At 42.8% G+C, this 21,889-nt stretch overlaps 1 protein-coding gene across 1 annotated transcript in view; it reads left to right on the plus strand.

Annotated features, from left to right (window-relative positions):
- Positions 1–21,889, plus strand: part of Fto (FTO alpha-ketoglutarate dependent dioxygenase) — a 352,191-nt gene that overhangs the window by 137,832 nt on the left and 192,470 nt on the right. Inside the window, exons 5-6 of the mRNA XM_029532367.1 lie at positions 12,119–12,198; positions 18,874–19,017. Of these exons, the coding sequence (XP_029388227.1) occupies positions 12,119–12,198; positions 18,874–19,017 (224 nt within the window). The remainder of the gene's footprint in view (positions 1–12,118; positions 12,199–18,873; positions 19,018–21,889) is intronic.

Consider the following 21,889-nt stretch of genomic DNA (forward strand, 5'->3'; position numbering starts at 1 on the left):
TTACTGGTGTCTGTGGGTCCTGACGTTACTGGTGTCTGTGGGTCCTGACGTTACTGGTGTCTGTGGGTCCTGACGTTACTGGTGTCTGTGGGTCCTGACGTTACTGGTGCCTGTGGGTCCTGATGTTATTGGTGCCTGCGGGTCCTGATGTTTATAGTTGCAGCAGTCAGAAGGCCTTTGAGTATTATATACAGCATCTGTGGATTTCTTAAATTTCTTCCTCTAGAAAGAATCCTCTGAGTCCTGCTTTTCATTCCTCTGCTGGATTCTGATTGCTTTAGACAAATGGTGAGGAGAGATGCTCCAGAGAGCCTCCCCAGATGCTTCCGTGTGCCCCTAGTCCTCAGAGATGGCACCCTTGAGGAGAGAAGGGTCAGTCCTCCTTGTCGGGATTGACTGCATGCCTGCACAATTGGATTGGCTTTGGTCCTCTGTATTGCTGTGTTTATGCCTGTCCTTATAGGTCCAGGCATACGACAGATGCATCCTTCAACTCATTGGTGTTTTCTACTGCTGTTTGTAGCATATCCTAATGTTTTGTAAAGTACTCATCTTCCTTCAGTTTTTCCTTGAAGCCTGGAGAGTTGATTTGAATTCCATTGTTTTTCCCACCTGACTTGTTCATTGCATTGAGAGGTTCTGCAGTTCCTTCACTAAAGCATTCTGTAATCTAGGCACTCTTTGTCACTTCCCACTGTGGTACAGGTCACTATCAACTTCCATATGACCTACTACAAGTTTCCCAGTGTCAGCTCTCGCTTATTTTCAGTCTTCTGGTAGTTGTCATTACTATAATGAAATATTCAAAGCTGACTAACCTTATAAAGTTGAGGCTTATTTTATCTCAAACATCTAGAAATCTAAGATCAGGAGGTCATATCTAGTAACATTCTTGCTGGTGGAGTCCTGAGATAGTATCAGGTACTACATGGTAAGAGACAAAGAGTGCTCATGAGTGTGTATACGTGTGTGTGTGTGTGTGTGTGTGTGTGTGTGTGTATGTGTTTGTGTGTGTATATATCCTTGTGTGTGCCTTCTTTTTCTCCTTCTTCCTATATTGTTACCAGAATTCAACCATGGAACATCATCCTAATGGCTTTACCTAACTCTGTTCACTTTCCTGAAGACCCTGGCCTCCAACCAATACAAGATTAATTTTGTACTTTCTTAATACCTCACAGTGGATATTAATTTCAATACTCAGAGCTAAGGAGTCACTCAAACCATACCCAAACCACAATATCATCTCTTGTTCCTGTACAGCTGCCAGAGTCCAGTTAAAAAAAAAAAAATTTGGCCACTTGATTTTTCTAATTACTTTGCAAATTGTCTAAACTAAAACTGCAGTAGCTGACTTTTCTCTGTGTGTGCACGTGTGTTATGTGTATATGACTCTGTGCTTATGTGCATGTACATGTCGGTATGTGTTAAGGCCAGAGATGAGGCTGCATGCCTTCCTCAGTTACTTCCCTCCCAGCAGTTACTGAGACAGGATTGCTCACTCCAGCTAGAGCTCACCGCTTGGACTTGGCTGGCTGACTAGTGAGCTCCAAGAGTCTACCTGTCTCCATCTCCTTAGCACCAGATATGTGCTGCTTGGCCTGGCTTTTACATGGTGCTGGAGAGCCTCATTCAGTTCCTTACACTCCTGTGCTTCCATGGCAAGTACTCTACCCAGTGGGTCACTCCTCATAGTCACTTGCCTTGTTGCTATGACTACATTCCAGACAAGAAGCAGTTTGAGGGGACAAGGGTTTACTTTAGCTCATAGTCTGAGTGTTGACCTCCACTAGAACTTCTGCCTTGCTTTGTTCTCTGTACCCAGGACAGTGCTTGATGCTGGTAGTTGCTCATCCTGTTTTTAAATTAAGTACCACAAATAGACGTTTTCCTCTGTTACTGAAATACTATGGCAGAATGCCTATATATTGGTAACATCAAGATGATGAACCAGGCAGTCTTACAGAATTTTCCAGAGCTGGCTCATTGGATAAGAATACTTGCTCTTTGGGCATGAAGATATGATGTTCAGTATGGCTGTGTGTGCCTGTAACTTTATTATTGGAGAATTGTGTTAGGGTTCTCTAGAGGAACAGAACTGATAGTAAGGCTGGATGTCTTAGCTGCTCTTCAGTATAAGCCAGAATCTTGAAGATGGAGGCTCTATTGCCAGTGAAGGGATGGACTTGTTAGTGAGAGTGAGAGAAACAGCCAAATAAAAGCTTTCTTTTTCCATGTTCTTTATATGAGCCCCCAGGAGTAAGCATGGTCCAGATTAAAGTTGGATCTTCATACCTCAAAAGATCCAGATTAGAAGTGGGTCTTCTCACTTGGAATGGTTTAATTAAGAAAAAAAAAAAAAATCCCTCACAGGTGCACCCAGCCTCTTGGGTTTTAGTGAATTTCAGATAAAGTCCAGTTGACAACCAAGAGTAGCCATCATGGAATAGAGACAGCAGATCCTGAGAGCTTGCTGGCCAGCCAGTCTAGCCAAAAAGGTTGGCTTCTGCATCAGTGTGAGACCTCTCTCAGGGCATCAGGGTGGAGGGTGATCAAGGCAGCCAGCAGCATCCTGCTCTTGCCTCTACATTCACGTACACTCAAATGAGTGCACCATTCGTTCCCCACCTTGTTCAACACTTCTGTGTGTGTGTGTGTGCACATGGATTATTTTCTCATCATTGTTACCAGGTATGAGAGGGAAGGGTTGTCATCGGAGGGCGCAGCCCACTGTGGGGGTTATTCTAAGGTTCATGGTGGTAGAAGTTTTGACTAAGCTTCCTCTCGTCCCGATGGATCAGGAAGCAGAGAGAAATGAGTGCTGCTGTCCAGCCAGCTCACTTTCTCCTTTCTCTTGTTTCATTCTGCCCCCCACATTCAGCATCCGTCTTTGCCCTTCACTTAGCTAGTCTTCTCGGAACTGTCTTCTCAGACACAGCCAGAAGTATGCTCATTCTCCTAGGTGATTTCAATCCAGTTGACAGTGAGGTTCCTTCTGTGTCTGTCTGTTATCCCTTTTAGTGATTTCATTGTTTTAGAACCATTTTAGGTTCTTAACAAAACCGCAAAAAGATTTTTGCCGACTTCTGCCCTATGTATGCACATCCCCGCTCATTTGCAACACCCCACACTGCAGTGGTTCATTCACCACGGTCAGTCAAGTGGATTGACAGGTCACCTTAGCATTTTTGATCAGATGCATTGCATCAATGGTTTTCAGAGGTAGAAGGCATCTTCCATCCTGCTTGGCCACAATGAATAATTCTTTTAAGATGCTGGTGAATTCAATTTTCTGATCGTCTTTGGAGAAGTTTTACCTCTGTGCACTTTGGTTCTCTGGGTTTGGCATCAGGCACAGGCTGACCCCATGGAGTGAGTCTGTGCTTTCTCCTCACAGAGGCTGCCTCAACCTCCTCCCACCAATGTCTGACGAGATACAGTGTGAATATTGTTTAAATATGTTGCTTTTGGTTTTGGAAGATTATTAATTGTCTATTCAGTTAATAGAGATGGGATTATTTATATTGCATATTTAGATTGTCTATTTGTATGTGAAATTTAGCATATTATGCTTTTCAAGAAAGTGGTCCAGTTAACCTTTATTATCAAATTTAGAAAATAGAAATAGTTGTGGCATTCATTTACTATCTTTTAATGCCTGATATCTGTTGTGATGTCAGCTCATTAATTTCTGATATTAGTAATTTGCATTTTCTTACTGATAGCGTCTTACTGATGTTTTGGCTAAACCAGCTCTTGTCTTCATAGATTCTATTGGCTTAAATTTTTAAGCATAATTAATTTTTCTTTGTATTTATCCATTGTCAGTTGTGTTTTTACATAAGAACATTTTCGTATGAATATATTATACATAAGAACTGAGAGTATATTGCACTTTGAACATATTCCTGTTATCTATTTTTATTTCACTTATTTCTCTTAATTTTACTTGTTTTCTTGTGTTCATGCTGGATCAGCTAACTCTCCTTTTTCCAGTTTTTGGAAATGAAAGCTCAGGTTATTTATTTCAGAGTTTTCTTCTTCTTAAATATTTGATTTGCTGCTAGGACCTTTTCTGCAAGAAGCATACAGGGCATTCAGCATGCTAAGGTGACTTGCTTTGGCTGGATAGGAAGTGCTTCCCCCAAAGCCTGGTGTTGAAAGCTTGGTCCCACAGAATGCCACTAGTCATCAGCTCTCCAGGATGAAAGCAGCCATGCTTTAGTACATCCGTGAGTTCCTATCTGAGTACAGAGCTAAGAGGTGGGACCTGTTTGGAGACTGTAGGGCACAAGGTGAGAAGAGGGTGGGGCTGTCATTGGAGGGGTCATCTTGTCCTGGCCCCTTCTGTTTCACGGCCACGATGCAGAGAGCAGCTTCCTCCACTACACTTTACTAACATAAATGTGCCTTGCCTATGCCTAAAAATGATGGTGCCAGCCAACCACGGTCTCATCATTTACCTTGGTACCTTCTTTGAGTTGACCTCTGACCTATTTTGTCACAGTGACAGAAAAAGTCTGTACAGTTTTGTTTTTATTTAATTCATAATCTTTTGTAATTTTTCATGACTTTTTTTTTCTGTGTCTTGTGTGGAAGTCTTATTTTTCATTCTCAGAGTGTTCGAGAATTTTTCTAGCTTTCTACTAATGATTTTATTGTTGTTACTGTTGATTTCATTGTGGTCTGAGGGCAGATATGACATGGTTCTTTTATGTTTAAAATGCCCTAATGTGCATAACATGGTCCAGACTGTGGTCTCCCTTGGAGTCTGTTTCCTGGGAGTGTAGTAGGAATGCCTGTGGTGTGGTTGAGTGAACTGCCCTGAGGTCAGTTGGACTTACTTGATTATGCTGTTGAGGTCAGTGGTTCCCCTGATAACTGTCTGTCTACTGTGTCTTTCCTTTTTTGACAAAGCAAAGTGTCCATCTATAACCTCATAGTTATATCAGATTTTTCTTACATAGTTTGAAGTTCTACAGTCAGGTGGATATACATTAAGGACTTTTATATTTTTCTCAGGGAACCAAAGGGCTTATGATCATAAAGTCCTGTTTTTGTCCTGAAGTCTGCTCTGTGATATGAGTATAGCCACACTAGCTTGCTTTCTTCTTTCTTTCTTTCTTTCTTTCTTTCTTTCTTTCTTTCTTTCTTTCTTTCTTTCTTTCTTTCTTTCTTTCTTTCTTTCTTTTGATAGTACTCATGATCCAGCATGTATTTTTATGAGTTATTTCTCCACAATCTATTTCTGCTTGCTCTTCTATCCCCCTGTAACCACAGCCGTGAACATCCCTATATTCGATGAAACCATATGCAGTGCAAACAGACATAGTAAGATGATTATAAGGGTCTGTCCCTCTGCCAATCCAGAGGCCAGGCTACCCTGCACTCTGCTTTCAGTTGGGTTGCTCTTGAGTAATACGGCATACTTTGCTCCATTCCTTTACCTCAATGTGTTTTTTACTTAGACTGTGTTTCTTATTGACAACATTTAGTCAGGCATTACTTTTTCAACAGTAACATTTTCAACATTTTCACTGACATTCAGAAACAGTCTTCAAGTTCCATGTCCAAGAGACTAACCCTAAGCCATACATACAAGCAAACTCAAAGGCCATATCTTACCCTTTCTCCCTCTCAAGAGCTTGATGATTATGGATTTGGAACTATTGAGTTAGTAGCTTCCCCAGTGAGGCCACTCAAGTGAAGGAGGTTCACATGAATTGTCCAAATCCTTGCATGAAGAAGGAGCTGAAACTGGAGCCGGTACGCCCGGTGGTTTTCTTGTCCAATTTTCCTAGCTGGAGTAGAACCACATCTGTGTCATCTCCAGTGTGCTCTTGGACAGGTGACCCTCCCTCCCTGAGCCTCGGTAATCTTCCCTCACAGCAGCGCATGCAGTTGTCTGGGGGGGGGGGGGGGGAGGGTCATCCTCTGGATGTTCCAGGTATAGTTAGATGACTGATTCCTGAGAGAGCTGCAGTAGTCACTGCCATGTTTGTGCTACTTCCTGTTTGTTCCTGTTCTTTGCCCCATCCCTCCCGCCATTTGTGGGTTTGAATATTCTGTTTGATTCTTTTTTTTTTTTTCTTTCTTACATATCACTGATAGTTGTTCTCTTTCTGGCCGTGGACTTTGTAAGGCATATTTGCAGCTACTCCAGATCTGTCCTTAAACAGTACTCTACAACTTAGCAATTGTTCAGGTATGCTGAAAGAACACAGTATCTCTGGTTCCTGTCCTCATCATTTACATCCTGTCTCTCTTTTATTGCACTCTGTACAAACCGTTGTCTCCAAGACCAAGTGTAAAATCCGGTAGATTTTAATGTTGTCTTGCTTCTGGAGACTGAGTTCCAGACCCACAGTTGTTCTTCTGACAACTTTAACAATGTTGAGATGTGCGCCTAAACAGTAATTGTGGTTTTCATTTGTCTGGAAAGTCTTGATTTCTCCTTGCACTTGAAGGATGCTGTCTTGTGGCAGAGTGCTAGGCTGCTGTTCTTCCATTACCAACATGAATTACTGAACTTCCCACGTTCCTTTCTTGACCAGTTTCTAAGGAGAGGTGAGATTTTGGATTTTGCCTTTGTTCCCGAATAGATGAGTTGTTTTTCTTTCTAGCTCCATTCAAAATGTTTTGTCTTTGAGTTCCAGAAATTGAATGTGCTATGCTAGGGTGGAGGTATATGTAACCCAATGTGGGGGGAGGGGTACACGTCCTGAGCTCAGCCTGGGCATCCTCAAGACTAAGCAAATAAAACCAGTGACGGGGACATAGTGAGTATGGGACATTGTTTTGTTGTGGGCACTTACCCGTGCTTGGTGTTTTCTGAGCTTCCTCGGGTTGGTGAGTGAGAGAGACTTATGGATTGCCATTTACCGTTGCTCCTGCTTTTCCTCTGCTCCTGTCAGTGTTTTACTTCCAGCGTTCCTGTTATACATATACATATATGATACCATTTATAGACATGTCTTAGTTCTTCCATAGTCTACTTTTTCTAGCCGTTTTTTTCTCTTTGGGATTTTCCGTTCAGGAAGTTTCTATTAACATATCTTGAGCTTTGAGATCTTCCCTCTGTCATGTCCTGTTTGCTAATGAGCCCATCAGAAGCACTCAGCGTTTCTGGTGGGGTTTTGATCTTGAACATCTCTCTTTGATGATTAGAGTCCCCACCCTTTGCTCAAGTTTCCCATCTGCTCTTGTATGTTGTCTACTTTTCCCTTTAGATCTTTAGTATATTAATCACAGTTTTTAAAAAATTAATGGTCTGGTAATTCTAACATTCTTGTCATAGCTGACTGGTTCTGATGTTTGCTCATTCTTTCATGCTCTGCTTTTTGACTCTTAGATTGCCTTCTCATATTTTCCATGATGTGTAAGAGGATATCCCAGGTGAGTGGAAGTGCATTAAATCGGCTTTCAGGGAGGTGGCGAGATTATATTTCCATCTTGGTTTTTGGTGATTTCGTTTCTGAACTGTGAATTTCTCAAGTTATTCTCAGAATTTTCCCTCCTTAATTGGGACCGAATTCATTGTAGAATCTGGATTAGTACATTTCCTCTTTCTACTAGAGGGTGCTGAAGTTGTCGTTTGTTTAGATTCTCGCACATAGATCTGAGCTGCAGGCTGAGTTGCTGAGCTGCAGTCTGTTCCTCCGTCTTTATTAGAACGTCAGAGAAGCAGTCCTGCCACCTTTGCATGGTCACAAATGCTTTGCCTTTTTATTCTGAGAGTTTGTGACTTGGCCTCAGACATTTAGGTGAGTGGCCAGTTTTGATTGGCCAGCCTAGCTGAGTCTGCTCTTAAAAGATTGCTCATTGGGAAATGTACATACCCAATTGATATCACTGCAGTAAGAAAGAAAGGCAGAAACTAGCAAGTGTTGGTAAGCTTGTGGAGAAACTAGAGAGCTTATGTGCTGATGGTAGAAACGTTAGCTGGTATTGACCCTACGGAAGACTATATTGCATTTTCTCAAGTGTTAATATAGAATCCCTGTACAAGCCAGGAATCCCACATCTGAATATATACTAAGTGCATTGAAATCAGGTGCACAAAGATCTGTGCACCAATGGCCATGCCACTGTCATTCACAATAGCAAAAGATAGAAGTGAGCCAAGTGCCCATCACCTAATAAGTAGTTGAACAGAATATGGTGTGTATGCATGTGTGTGTGTGTATTATAACATAGTTTATATAGTATATATCACCTATTTCTGCAAGTTATATATTATATAGCATATAATTTTGAGGATAACTTGAGAAATTCACAATTCAGAAACACAAAATGTATTGTATATGTAATATAATTTATATATTTTTATATATTATATGCTATTATATATTATATGTTACATATTATATATAATATATATTCTACAGTATTATTTAGCCTTAAGAAGGAAAGAAGCTCTGACATTTTGCAAGACAAGTGATCTGTGAGGACACTGCCTTAAGCCAGTGGAAGCAGATTATATTTTCAGGTCTTGGTATTGTTGATTTACTTATGATTTCCTCTTATCTGACCAATACAAGTGATCTAAAATCCCTCCCTAATTGATTGATTCAGATTTTGCTTATTCTTTCAAGCTATATTTTTAATTTTTTTCAGATGTTTTTCATGATGCTTACATGATGTTTCTGATAAATGGAGCTGTATTAAGCAGTTGTTTAGTGAAGTGGCGAGGTAGTCAGAGTGCTTGTGTCTTTCAGAGATTTTTGTGCTCTCCAACTATGAATTTCACAGAGAAATTCTCAGTGTTTTTCTCCATTCTTTGTTTGGACAGTGTCTTATTTTGGGTTTCATTGCTGTGAAGAGGCACCATGACCTAGGTAACTTTTTATAAAGGACAGCATTTAACAGTTTCAGTGGCTCAGTCCACTATCCATCATAGTAGGAAGCATGGCAGCATCCAGGCAAACATGGTGCTCTAGAAGGAGCTGAGTGTTCTATGTCTTAATCTGAAGGCAGCCAAGAGAGGATTACTCTCTAACACTGGGCAGAGGTTGAGCATATATTTTACCTCAAAGCCACGCCTCCACAGTGACACACCTCTTCCAGCAAGGTCACACCTACTCCAACAAGGCCACACAACCCCAATAGTGCCATCCCCTAGGCCAAGCATCTTCAAACCACCACAGGTAGTGTGTAGTATAGGAACTCAATTCATGTATTTCCTTTCTTAACTGGAAAGGAGCTGGGGCCAGTGTCTTCTGTGTTTCCCCTGAGTTCCAGGCTTTTGATGGACAGTTTTCTTTGGTTTATATATCCTCATTCCCCATGTGTCTCCCGAGCGCTCTGACCACCAGGGAAGAGCCGTCTGCACTCACACTGCTCCTTCCTCTATTCAGTGTGGTCCTTTCCCACCACCAGGCATCTAATGACAATGGACATTGATTCTGTTTGACTTTACTTCCAGTTTTTGTGTTGCTTGACTCCGAGCCTTTTGTTTTCATAAGTGTGAAAATGCTTTGGGCACATTGGCCTTTTCAGGTTGTTTGCTCTTACCGTGCTGCCGGCTGCATGTGTGCCTAGCTGCTAACATGCATTCGTACATCACTCATACACTCTTGCTTTTGGAGTCTGATAAGCAGATATTAGCCCAGAAACTTAGAATACCCAAGATACATTTTGCAAAACACAGAAAAACCAAGAAGGATGACCATCGTGTGGATACTTCATTCCTCCTTAGAATAAGGAACAAAATACCCATGAAAGGATATAGGTACAGAGACAAAATTTAGAGCTAAGATGAAAGGATGGACTATCCAGAGACTACCCCATCCGGGAATCCATCCCATCATCAGCCACCAAACCCAGATACTAATGCACAGGCCAGCAAGATTCTGCTGAAGGGACCCTGATATAGTGGCCTCTTGTGAGGCTATGCCAGTACCTGGCAAACACAGAAGTGGATGCTCACAGTCAGCTATTGGATGGAACACAGGGCCCCCAATGGAGGAGCTAGAGAAAGTACCCAAGGAGTTGTAGGGGGCTGCAACCTTGTAGGTGCAACAACAATATGAACTAACTAGTACTCCCTGAGCTTGTGTCTCTAGCTGCATATGTAGCAGAAGATGGCCTAATCAGCCATCATTGGGAAGAGAGGCCCCTTGGTCTTGTAAACTTTATATGACCCAGCACAGGGGAAGGCCAGGGCCAAGTAGTGGGAGTGGGTGGGTAGGGGAGCAGGGGCGGGGGNGGGGCATAGGGAACTTTCGGGATAGCATTTGAAATGTAAATAAAGAAAATAATAATAAATAAATTATAAATAAATAAATAAATAAATAAAAGAAATGTGTTCTTTAGTTTGAAGAGTTCCTTTCTTCACTCATTTTTGAAATTCACTCATTTTTTTTTCTTGTAGTGTCTAAATTTCCTTTCATCTCATTTAGTGGCCCTTTTAGTTTCAATACTGACTATCCAACTTTCCAAAGCTTCTGAGTATGTGTATGAGATTAAACGTGTGTGAAAAGAAAGATCTGTACATGTCTTATGTAGGTGTAACGTTTTCTCTTGTTATCTTTTCAATGAATGCTAGAGTATATGGTATTTGATGCTACCTGGTTTTGTTACATTCTTTTAAATACTGTTAGAATATACCTTAATGGAAAATTAACTTTCTTATGTGAGTTGGGTTCTTTGGAGACGTAGTTTAGGCTTTGCTGGGTGTGTCTAACAGCCCCTCCTCTGGTACAGCTTGGCTCTGTTACCGATGTGACCCTTTCCCTATGGAGAAGTATCTTGTCCTAGGAGCAGTCCTCCTCCTGAGCCGCCTCCTTCCTGGTGATGAGTGAGGTCTGGGGTCAGCCCAGGCTCTCTTTCTGATGCTTCTTTTTCATCCCTTGGGCATTTTTATTCACACATGCTTAGGTCAGTGCTTAGCCAGTGACTGCAGTGAGTCCCCACCCCCACCCTGCCCCCGGCCTCCACAGTCGCGTACCTTGCTGTCCTCTTGCCTTGCCCGGTCTCATCTGTCTTCTCCATTCACTTTCCTTCCCCACTCTGTACCTGAGCTCCCTCGCACCTAAGTTAGAGCGATTGCAGGCCTGCCTGTGCTGGTTCTCTCCTCCCAGGGATCAGTTTCCCAGTGTCAGAAACCTCTGATTCCTAGTTTTGCTTTGTTACGTTTTCTTGTTAGAAGCATTTAGTTGTTAGAAGCCGGTAGGTCTCGTTACTGTGATTTCATGTTCTCAGGGAGCCAAAGCTTTCAGCCCTCTTACTGTTACTTCACCGTGTCTGGAAGCTGAAGCCTTCCACTTGTCATTTTGTTTCCTTTCTACGTTTAGAGGAGCTCTGAGTGTTTGCTCACCTCTGTGAGGCCTGGCGGAGGTAGCCCTGTAGTTGAAGTGACTGTCTTCATTCATACCTTGTAGAGGCCTGTACTGCCCAAAGTGGAGATCACGTCTTTGAGGCACCCACCGTTCAGTTCTTGTCTATGTAATAAATAAGGTAATAATGCCATCAGTGAGTGTGATAGACACTGTCCAGCTGTAGCCTTCATTTTAAAATACACGGAAACTGGCTTCTGATTCGTCTCCCACTAATGGATTACCACCATTGTTTCCTTTCTGAGGTCATGATCCATAGGCTTGACTTCTGGTCCAAGAGCCCAACATGCTTGATTGGTTAATTGTCAGGGCAAAATTGAATCTCAGTTAGGTAGAAAAAAGGTGAACTTGGAATAATAGATGTTTAACTCTAAATAATTGAAAAGGATTCTGGTTTCCACTAAAGATAAAGTTATAACTGTGAAAGAAGACAGCTCAATCCACAGACAGAAAACGTGGTAGTTGATGCTCATCATAAAACCATGTGTCAGTAGTGGGCCATATGCCATGCTTCCCAAAGCTAGCCTGGAATGTTATTGATGGCATCCTGGTGTGGGTGATTTATTTAGGATATATATATATATATTAGAATCCTGGATTGAATGAATCATCTTTTACACACATGCAGTGTTTGTGTGACCATCCTAATGTTAACTCCGTGGTGACTGTTGTTCCTTGGATGATATGACACAGTTACTGTTCACCTTCTCTTCCAGTTAAACAGTGGACAGTGTGGACTGACTAATAAACGGTATTTTTTTTTTTTTGCATTTTTTCTGCAGATGACCTCAATGCCACCCACCAGCACTGTGTTTTGGCTGGCTCACAGCCTCGGTTTAGTTCCACTCACCGCGTTGCAGAGGTAAGCAGAAATAAAAATTTGATGATTCACGCTTAACTGAATGTGGCAGAGGCAGTTGGGTGGACAGTTTATTGTAGGACTCTGAAGAGTACTTGATTGGAAACTAACATCTAATTCAACTTTACACTTTATGTACTTATTTTTGGCTCTGGGTTGTAGTAGCTGCAGGCTTAGTTTACTCACAGTATAGGTGTCTTAGTCAGGGTTTCTATTCCTGCACAAACATCATGACCAAGAAGCAAGTTGGGGAGGAAAGGGTTTATTTGGCTTACATTTCCATACTGCTGTTGATCACCAAAGGATGCAGGACTGGAACTCAAGCAGGTCAGAAAGCAGGAGCTGATGCAGAGGCCATGGAGGGATATTCTTTACTGGCTTGCTTCCCCTGGCTTGCCTCTTTTGCTCTCTTATAGAATCCAAGACTACCAGCCCAGAGATGGTCCCACCCACAAGGGGCCTCTCCCCCCTTGATCACTAATTGAGGAAATGCCCCACAGCTGGATCTCATGGAGGCATTTCCCCAACTAAAGCTCCTTTCTCTGTGATAACTCCAGCTGTGTCAAGTTGACAAAAACTAGCCAGTACAATAGGAAAAACTTTGCCTTTTGTAACTGTGTTTTTATTTGTTTGTTTGTTTGAAACACATGACATTTCTTCATTATTTTGTGTGTTTGTATGTATTCTCCCGTTGTGTGTCTGTGTATTTCAGCGTGTTTCAGAAGGCATCTTGGCAGAGTAATTTCCTTCCTTCCATCCACCCATGTAGTTCTCACAGATGAAACTCGGGTCCTCAGGTTTGGCAGCCACCTTACCAGCCAAGGGTTTTATTTCATGGAAATGATAAATGCCATCAGCATATGCTGCCAATTTAAAACATCCACATGTAACCATGTCTACCATGGTCGAGAGGAAAAAAATGGGGTGAATTTGTATGCCTAAGTATATGTTATATGAGTTCAAATGGCTGAGATCAACATTTCCCTTAATTTTTGGTTGAACAGCTGGGCATATAATGTAAATCCATGGGAAACTTACAGCAATGGATGTCAGAGAAATTCTAAGCTCCAGCCATGCTCCCAGCCCAGTTTTACAGGGCAATGGCTGATCATCTGAGGTCAGAATGGAAATTTTAAGACGAAGGCCATGTTGAGCAATCACTCTAGGGTTCTAGAGAGCAAGGGAGTAATGTCAAGGATCATAGACTAGAGAGTGAATTAGCTAACTACAGGTTGCTGGAGATTAAGTCTAAGGCTTTTCACCTTAGACAGCCCCTGGGTCACAGCCCCAGGGAACAAGTGTGGGCATATGGGACAGAACAAATCAACCCTACAGAGTGGCATCTGTGCAGGGTTCTGCCAGTGCCTGGGCTGAGCAAGGTTGCTGAGTGGGGCATCACTGTGGCTCTTCCCATGGATTGTGTGTCATGACACCGTGTGTATGGTGTGTCATGATGCCTGCTGTGTGTGTGTGGTTGTGTCATGACACCATGTGTGTGGTTGTGTGTCAAGCATTCAGAGTGCCAGCAAGAACTCAGTCACTCTGTCCTCCTTTTCTGCAATCTTTTCTTTGCCGTTCACACATCCTTTTGACTGCTTCCATGCTTGTCCTTGTGCCCTGCGCTGTAAGCATGGGAGCAGTGAGCTGCCCACATGGTACATGGTCTTTATTCCCAAGCCTTTCATCCCACTCTGCTGCTTTCTAGGGAGAAAATGTTAACCACACAAACATGCAAATCCTTATTCCAGGTGGTGGAGTTGTCTCTTAGAGAGGTCAGTGCCATTGGCATGTGTCATTAGTTCTAAGTCTAGGGAGGGAGGGTAGAGAAGGGGCAGAGGATACAATATTTCTAGACCATCTGACAGGGTGCAGAATGACTCCATTTCCTCTCCCCCCCCCCCCCCCCAATTCTGGGTCTCCCACCCTCTTAGATACAACGGGGAGAACAAGACAGTTCTGCCTCCCTGGTGTTTCGGACTTTTTCTCTCCCCCCCTCTCCCTCCCCCCCCCCCCCCCGTCTAGATATAACCCACTCAAGAGTCCTGTTCTTGTCAATCACTTGAGCATGTGCTATTCAAGTCCGTCTCGCGTACATCTTTGATAATCTAACCTGTAAGAGTAGTCATACAGACTTACTAGTGTATCCATAGGCCTTGAAGCCACTGAAGATTAAAATGGTTGGAATATATGTTTGGTAGGGATGCAAGTATTGTCAAGTTCATATGATTCTCAGGATTAAAGGACCTATTGCGTTTAAATTTTTTAGAACAGTGAATGGAGAAGCTAAGAGGAGAGGAGAAGCTAAAGAGGAGTGGAGAGCCCTTGGGGAGGCTTGTTCCGTCTCTGTGTTCACTGGTGTGGACACAAAGCCAGCGACAGTAAAAAAGTTGCGATAATGAGCCTTAAGTTTAGCTTTCTCAGATTAATCATAGCTATCCTTGTATTTTTTGCATTTTTAGGCCATATTTTGGATATTAATTCACTTTAAATAAAGAGAGAAGGGACTGTGTGTAGTGTTTCTTTTGGAAGAAGACATTTCTCGAGTCAGGCTGGGAATGTAGCTGAATTGGTAGAGCACATCCCTACTGTGCATGAGACCCTGTGTTTGACCACTAGCGTACCGTAATCAGAACATGCGATGCATCCCTGTACGCCCAGCACTTGGGAGGTGGAAGCAGGAGGACCAGAACCAGAACGAGGTCGTGCTGGGCTACGGAGCAAGTTTAGGGCCTGCCTGGAATATGTGAGACCATCTCAAAATGAGAAAATTACTGCCAGTCTGTGGTTCTTATGTTCTCTGTAGTTTAGTTCAAACTACTTGTTATTTTAGTAATTGAACACCTATGATGTTAATTGTTTAAATATCTTTTTTCTATACTACATTTGCCAGTCAGAAAAATGACTGGAGTAGTGGGCTGCTCTTATAAATAAAGGTTTATTGGAACATAGCTGCACCCAATCTGTTCACATGCTATTTACTACTGCTTTGGAGCTCCTGTGATAGTGTGTGTGACATGTAAGTCTCAAATATTTAGTGCCTAGTTATTAATACTACTGCTCGTCTTATTATACATGATTCTGACTAAATAGGATTTTGGGTGGGTAAGCATCCCAAATTAAAAATATATGTTTTAAAATCACTATTTTAATGCAACTTTATTTCCACAAAAATATGACTACTAAAGTAAAAACTCGTAGTTATCAGAAATGGTAATATTATGGTGAAGCTGTATGTCCCTGCACATCTATGTCCCTGCACATCTATGTCCCTGTACTTCTAGTTGGTTTAGTCTTTGGAGGTCTACATGGGGTTTGTTCACAATGCCACAGAACACCCATATCCTCAGTCCCTTTACAGTAAGTTTAGGAATCAAACCGTGGAACTGATTCAGTAAAAGAGAGTTAACAAAGAGGCTTATCCAGCACAGGCACTAGTGAGAAGCTAGGCAGACCCTTGATTTCTCAGTCTGTGGTGAGTTAATAAAATCCACTCAGTTACCAGCAGTGGGAATGGCAACTTTGAATCCTCATGTGTAGGCAGAGAAAAGCCGCTCGTGCCGAGACTCCACACTCACACAGGTTCAGGTGACAGAATGTGTTTTACATGAAATGTTTCATTTCTTCTTATGTAACTGTTCCAATGGTCAAAAAAGGGAAAGGCTTCCTTCCTTCCTTAACAGGAAGTACGCTCTTGTTTCTCTCAGTAGAAGAGAAAAGAAACTCCTACTTCCCAGCCCTCACCCTTTCCAGAGCTGCCTCACCTCCAGACACTCTGGCATTATGTGACTTTCCTGTGCTCCATCCCCAGATTGTGCCGTGGAAACGGTCCTTTGCTATTATACCTCGGAGTTATTGGGAGAGAGTTCTGCGTGGAAAAATTGGATGTGTATGAGTGGAACTGTTCTATTGGCTCTATTCCTTTGGGTTTTGGCTTCATTTTCAGAATATTCTTGGGATGCAACTGTGGTTTGTTTTTAGAAACTTAAACTTTATATATAATTATTTTTTAAAAAACTAATAACTTCAATTTTGTGTATCAGTCAGAGGCACAAACACACATGTGTTAACCTGCTCCATTCCCTATTCCATATGTCTTGTTTTGTTTTGGAAACCTTACTGATAATTACCTTCCAACAAGTGACTCTTATCTTGGTGTGGGCATTGGTTTTGATAGAACGGCCAAAGCATAAATAACAGATGGAAAAAAATAGAAAACATTAAAAATTCTGTGTCCTTCAAAATGAATTGCCAACACAGTAGAGGTAGAGTGGAAGATAAGTGTCTATGATCAAAGCATAAAAGAATGATTAAAAAATCAGTAATTTAAAAGAGAAATGAATCTGTTTAAAATAGTGACCGAGCTAAACAGGCATGTGCCAGTGAAGGTATAAAAAATAGTCAAGAAGACATGAAAAGCCCACAGCAGAGCTGGGAGTGTGGCTCAGCAGTAAAACACCTGCCTTTCATGTACAAAACCTGGGGTCCCTCCCTAGCCCGGAAAACAGAACAAACAAACAAAAATGTTCATCATCGTTAGGCATTAGAGAATTGCCAGTAAAAGCCAGAGTCACATTACAGTAATAAACGTTGGCAAGGCTGTGTGCAGAAATAGGAGCTCTTCTGTACTTCTGGAAGGAATGCACTTATTCTACAGGGACTTTGGTAAGTCTGGCACTTCTGAGGCTAAATGTGGGGACTCTACAGCCCAGCAATTCTATACCCGGGTATGTAGCCAAGAGAAATGAAAACTTACACATGTATGTTCATAGTAGCCCAAATGCTCATTCCATCTCCATGTCATTGAGTACTGCTTGACAATAAACAAGGTTGCAGCGCTGATGCACACTGTGACTGGGATGAACCACAGAGACGTACTAGTGTAAAGAGCCAGGCACAAATGACCATACACAGCCAGTGATTATAATGAGCTGAAAGGCCCAGGACAGACAGGGGTGCATGCGTGCGTGTGTGCCTGCGTGCGTGCCTTCAGCATCACCCCCTTACAACATGAAGCAAGTTAGTGCTGGTGGAAATGACACTAAAGGGCACCGCAGGGCAAGGGTTTCATTTGGAGTTAACAGAATCATCCCAGAGTAAATGTTGTAATGATGGTGTAACTCAGACTATAATAAAGAATGCTGAGCTGTTGCTTTCAATAGTTAAACTTCATGCTATAAATTATATTTCAATAAATTTGTGACCAAAAAAGGATTAAGACCTCAAAGAACTCAGGCCCACTTTATCCCAATTATATTTAAAGTCAGAAGACAAAGTCCTTTGTGTCTGATTTTGTGACCATGAACAGGTTTAGTCCATTGACCTGACTCCACATTGATGGGAGTGTAGGTGAGCGTGCACCTGCTTGCCCCATAGGCAGGCCACTCCAGGCTTAGAACGTAGAGATGAAAGGGAGATGCCTCTTCACGACTGCCACTTAGAAATAGGCACTGGGCACTTCGTGAGTAGAGTTCCCCTCCCCCATCTTGCTCAGTGCTGCTTACCCTCAAGTGTTCTATACTCTGGGATTACCACAGCAGAATACATTAGTCAAGCTTCTGTTGTGTACACAAAAACTCAGTGTTTCCCAGGCTCATCATGTCATGTTGTGTAAAGAGGCAATAGCAGTTTCTATACCACAAGATTTCCTTGCAAGGTTTTTTCTATGGCTTCACTTTAAGTTATAAATATTAAAATAAAAATAAGGATATTTTTTCTCAGACATCCAAAGGAGATCGATCGATTGGTCAGTCGGTCTGTGTGTCTGTGTATCTGTCTCTGTCTGCATGCCTATCTACCTACCTTAATCAATCAATCAATCTATCATCTATCCATCATCCATCCATCCATCCATCCATCCATCCATCCACACATATATCTTCTAATCGTGTTAGGAAATCATTTCATTATCAAAATAAATGAATGTGTACCCCACCTATATCTTTGGCTTTTCCAACATAGGCTCCTTCAATAGAGTGGGTCCATTTGATTTCTGTCCCATTTCCACAGCCCTAAAGAGAGTGAAGCAGGCTGTCCCCACTGATAGCACAGTCTCAGCTTTGCCTTGAGTATGCTTTATAGCTTACCTCATACTCTTCATTATTGAGGAAGAACTGCAGCTGCCTCCTGTATAAAGAAAGGGAAAGAAATGTTTTCTTTGAGTTATAATGTCACCCTTGCACGCGCGCAAACACACACACACACACACACACACACACATTATTGCTGTTGTAGTTTGTGTGCTTTGTACAATTTGTCCACTCTGTCTACCATTCCTCCCCGTTGATATATTCATTACACAAGACAAAAATCACTTATCTTCAACATCCTTCCAACTGGATATTTACTGAATAATTGCTGTCTGCATTTAAGATTTAGTATGTAAGATGTTACAGTATATGTAGACTATGCATACAGACATATTACTATATACATACACCTCATGTATATACCACACCTCAGGGCTCTTGTTTATTCGAAGAGGAGGTCCATATATAGGAGACAGCCAGCAGCCTGCATGACTGCTGAGGTCTGGCTGGCCACCCAGAATCAAGCAGGCCACTGCTGGAATTGTCACTTAGGAGCATGAGCCAGGGGCATGGCCAGTGAACGTGTACAGCCGAAAGAGTGCGTGGTGAGCCTGGAGGTCCCCCTGTCTTACCTGTGGTTCTCTCTTGACAGTGCTCAACAGGCACCTTGGATTATATCTTACAACGCTGTCAGCTGGCGCTGCAGAATGTCCTCAATGACTCGGATGATGGCGACGTCTCCTTGAAGTCCTTTGATCCTGCAGTTTTGAAACAAGGAGAGGAAATCCATAATGAGGTGAGGCTCGTCAGGAAGCTGATGGGTCTGAGACTCAGCCCTGCTTGCAATCTGAGATCTGGTCTAAGAGATTTATTCAGAGGGGAGGGTAGATTGAGACTCAGCCCTGCTTGCAGCTTCATGAGGGTCTGATACAGGAGATTTTAAGTCAGAGGAGAGGACAGGTGATTCCAGCAGGTATCAGGTGTGGGTGAGTTCATGTTTCTGGATTCACAAATGGCACTCTCTCAGTGTGTCTTTGCATGGTAAAGAGACAAACAAGTATCAAGTGTGCTTTGAATCCATTCATAAGAGTTCTGCCCTTGATATCCATTGCCTCCCAAAGCGAGCTGTCACCCGATGGTCAGGACTTCATAAGGATCCGGGTTAAAGGTCACAAACATTCTGGCTATTGCTTTCTTTGAGATGGTTTCTACAGGAGGGAGCTACACAGTGCGCTGGCCGCATGACACCGGAAGGGGTTGAAATGTATTGAGTAGGACCTTGAGACAGGGAGCTGACTTTCCTCGCAGATGGGAAGCATCTTCCAAGGCTCCGCCCTAACTTCTGCAGGAAGGCACTGATTTCCCACCCACTGTTCTTTCCAATGCAAGTGTCCTCGCAGAGCAGCTGCAGTGTGAGCCATCGGTGGCTTTCTTGGAACAGACAGACCTGGGGAGCTACAAGGGGCCCGGAGAGAGTGATGGCTCACCTAGCAGTGACTTATAAGTCTCGGATTTCTGCTTTTCTGTAGTCTGTGAGCACAGTGGGTCTACATGGTGAGGTCTGTGCACATTCTAAGCTTACTGTTTTGTTAATAGTCTCAATTTCTTCTTTATATATTGTTAACTATTTAGCTTTTTTCAAATTATCTTTTGCATAAGTAAATGAGTTTTTTAAAAAAGAAACTTTGTACTACTACTTAAGTGACATCCTCTATAGATTGCTAAAAATAAATGTAAAATAGATATCCTGGTTAGGGTGTAGCTTGAGCATTTATGACCTCAAAGTCAGCACCCACAGTGACACACTTCCCCTAACAGAGCCACACCTACTCCAACAAGGCCAAGCCTCCTAATAGTGCTACTCTATAGCCAAGCATTCAAACACATGAATCTATGGGGCCAACCATATTCAAACCACCACAGTAGATAACAGTATTCAGTGAAGGCAGAACAGTCCTCGGACTCGTCTGTGGGCACCCTTATTGAGAGAATTCGCTAAGCCTGCACCCTTTCCTTCATGCGAATGAGACCTGTGGTAATGATCATGCAACTTCATCAGTTTAAAAGAAATGTTGTCTTTTATACTTCAGATGAATGGATTTCACTACTGGTGAATTTATAATGACCTAAGGGAGAGGGTAAGATTAGCAGGTGATAAAGGATGGTTAAAATGTGCCTGCAATCTCAGACTTCCTCTGTGACATAATGGGAACTGGTGGAAAACCTGGACTATGACGGCATTCTGCTCATGCTATCAAATGATGGTCCTATCAAGAGATGGTGCTGGGCCCTCTTCTGGCTGCATTAGGGTCTTCTAGTGTAGGGAGCCGGGAAACAAGAAACACAAAACACTGGCAAATTAGGTAATATGTTGATGTTGCTAAGTACTATAGAGAGCAAACAGGCCAGCAGATGGCAAGAACCAGAGAGCATCCTGCCTGCGGGAAAGAAGCGGAAGAGGTGAGCGACATCAGGGCTTGGGGCGATTTCAAGCAGAAGGGGCAACCACTACAAATGCTACAGGGCACAGAATGCTTAGTGTTCACGGAACAGTTTAACAGCAGTGTGAGTGAGGGGATAAGGCTCCCAGGTGTAGACCGTGAGGTCGCAGGGATAGTGTTAGAGACTGGGGAGTAGCAGCCTGCCTGCCTGTTACTCTGAGGGAAATGGGGTCCTCGGAGGATTCTGAACGGATGAGAAAACAGCATCTTCACCCACAGACGGCAGATACCTTACGGTGGCTTTTAAAAGGTCGTTCAGTAATCTGTGAGCTGTTCCACACTGGGGGAAACAGGGTCAGAATCCCTAGAACCAAAGGCAAAAAGACTTGGGCTTTTAGAGAATAATGGCCACCTGATGCTATAGCTGAAGCCAGGGCCAGTTCTCCGTCCTTCGCTCTCTGTGTTCAGTAAGCATCCCCAGTAAGCATCCCCACTGGAGATGTTGCTTAGCGGCTGCTGCTGCTGCTGCTGCTGCTGCTGCTGCTGCTTGAAAGCCATGCTCCTATGAACCCAGAGACCCTGCTGGGAATGGTCCATTCATTCTCCATCTTAGTGCAGAATTTCTAATGCAGGTATTTAGTTACTTTTCTGAAAGAATTCACGGCTTTCAGAGTCAGGCCAGTGAACCAGTTGCTGACTGTTTCATGCATGGATGCTGTTTTATTTCACTGTCTTTGCTGTTCATATGGCTGCAGTGTTTTCTTATCTCCGTACACAAAGAAACTATATAATCGCACAACAGAATACTGCCATCGGAATCCATTTGCTGCAGAAACAAACTGGCCTTTTGACTTTGTCTGTGTCAGGAAGGTGGGGCAGCCCTTTCGGGTTAGCCTGGGGGTGATTGGATATAGATCTTATATCCAAATAGCCGGTGAGGTGAGGTACCTATCATGGTCTGCACCTCCTCTTCTCCCTTCCTTCAAGGCCATCTTACTGTCAGGGTCAGCTGGTGTGTCTGCTCATTAGGAATCTGTTGTCCTGCTAGCTGGCCTGGGATGGGGGTAGGTTTACTCGGAGTGTATTCTTAGTAGTTATCTACTTACTGTTTGTTCTCTTCCTTCAAGGCCATGTGCCTTTGCTGGGCTAATTATAATGAAGCACTCTGAATACTTTGAAGCCATCTGCGTTTAGGAATGCATTTTCTAGCAACATGGGAACTTTAGT

Source organism: Mus pahari, chromosome 20 (genome assembly GCF_900095145.1).
Source record: "Mus pahari chromosome 20, PAHARI_EIJ_v1.1, whole genome shotgun sequence".
NCBI lineage: Eukaryota > Metazoa > Chordata > Mammalia > Rodentia > Muridae > Mus > Mus pahari.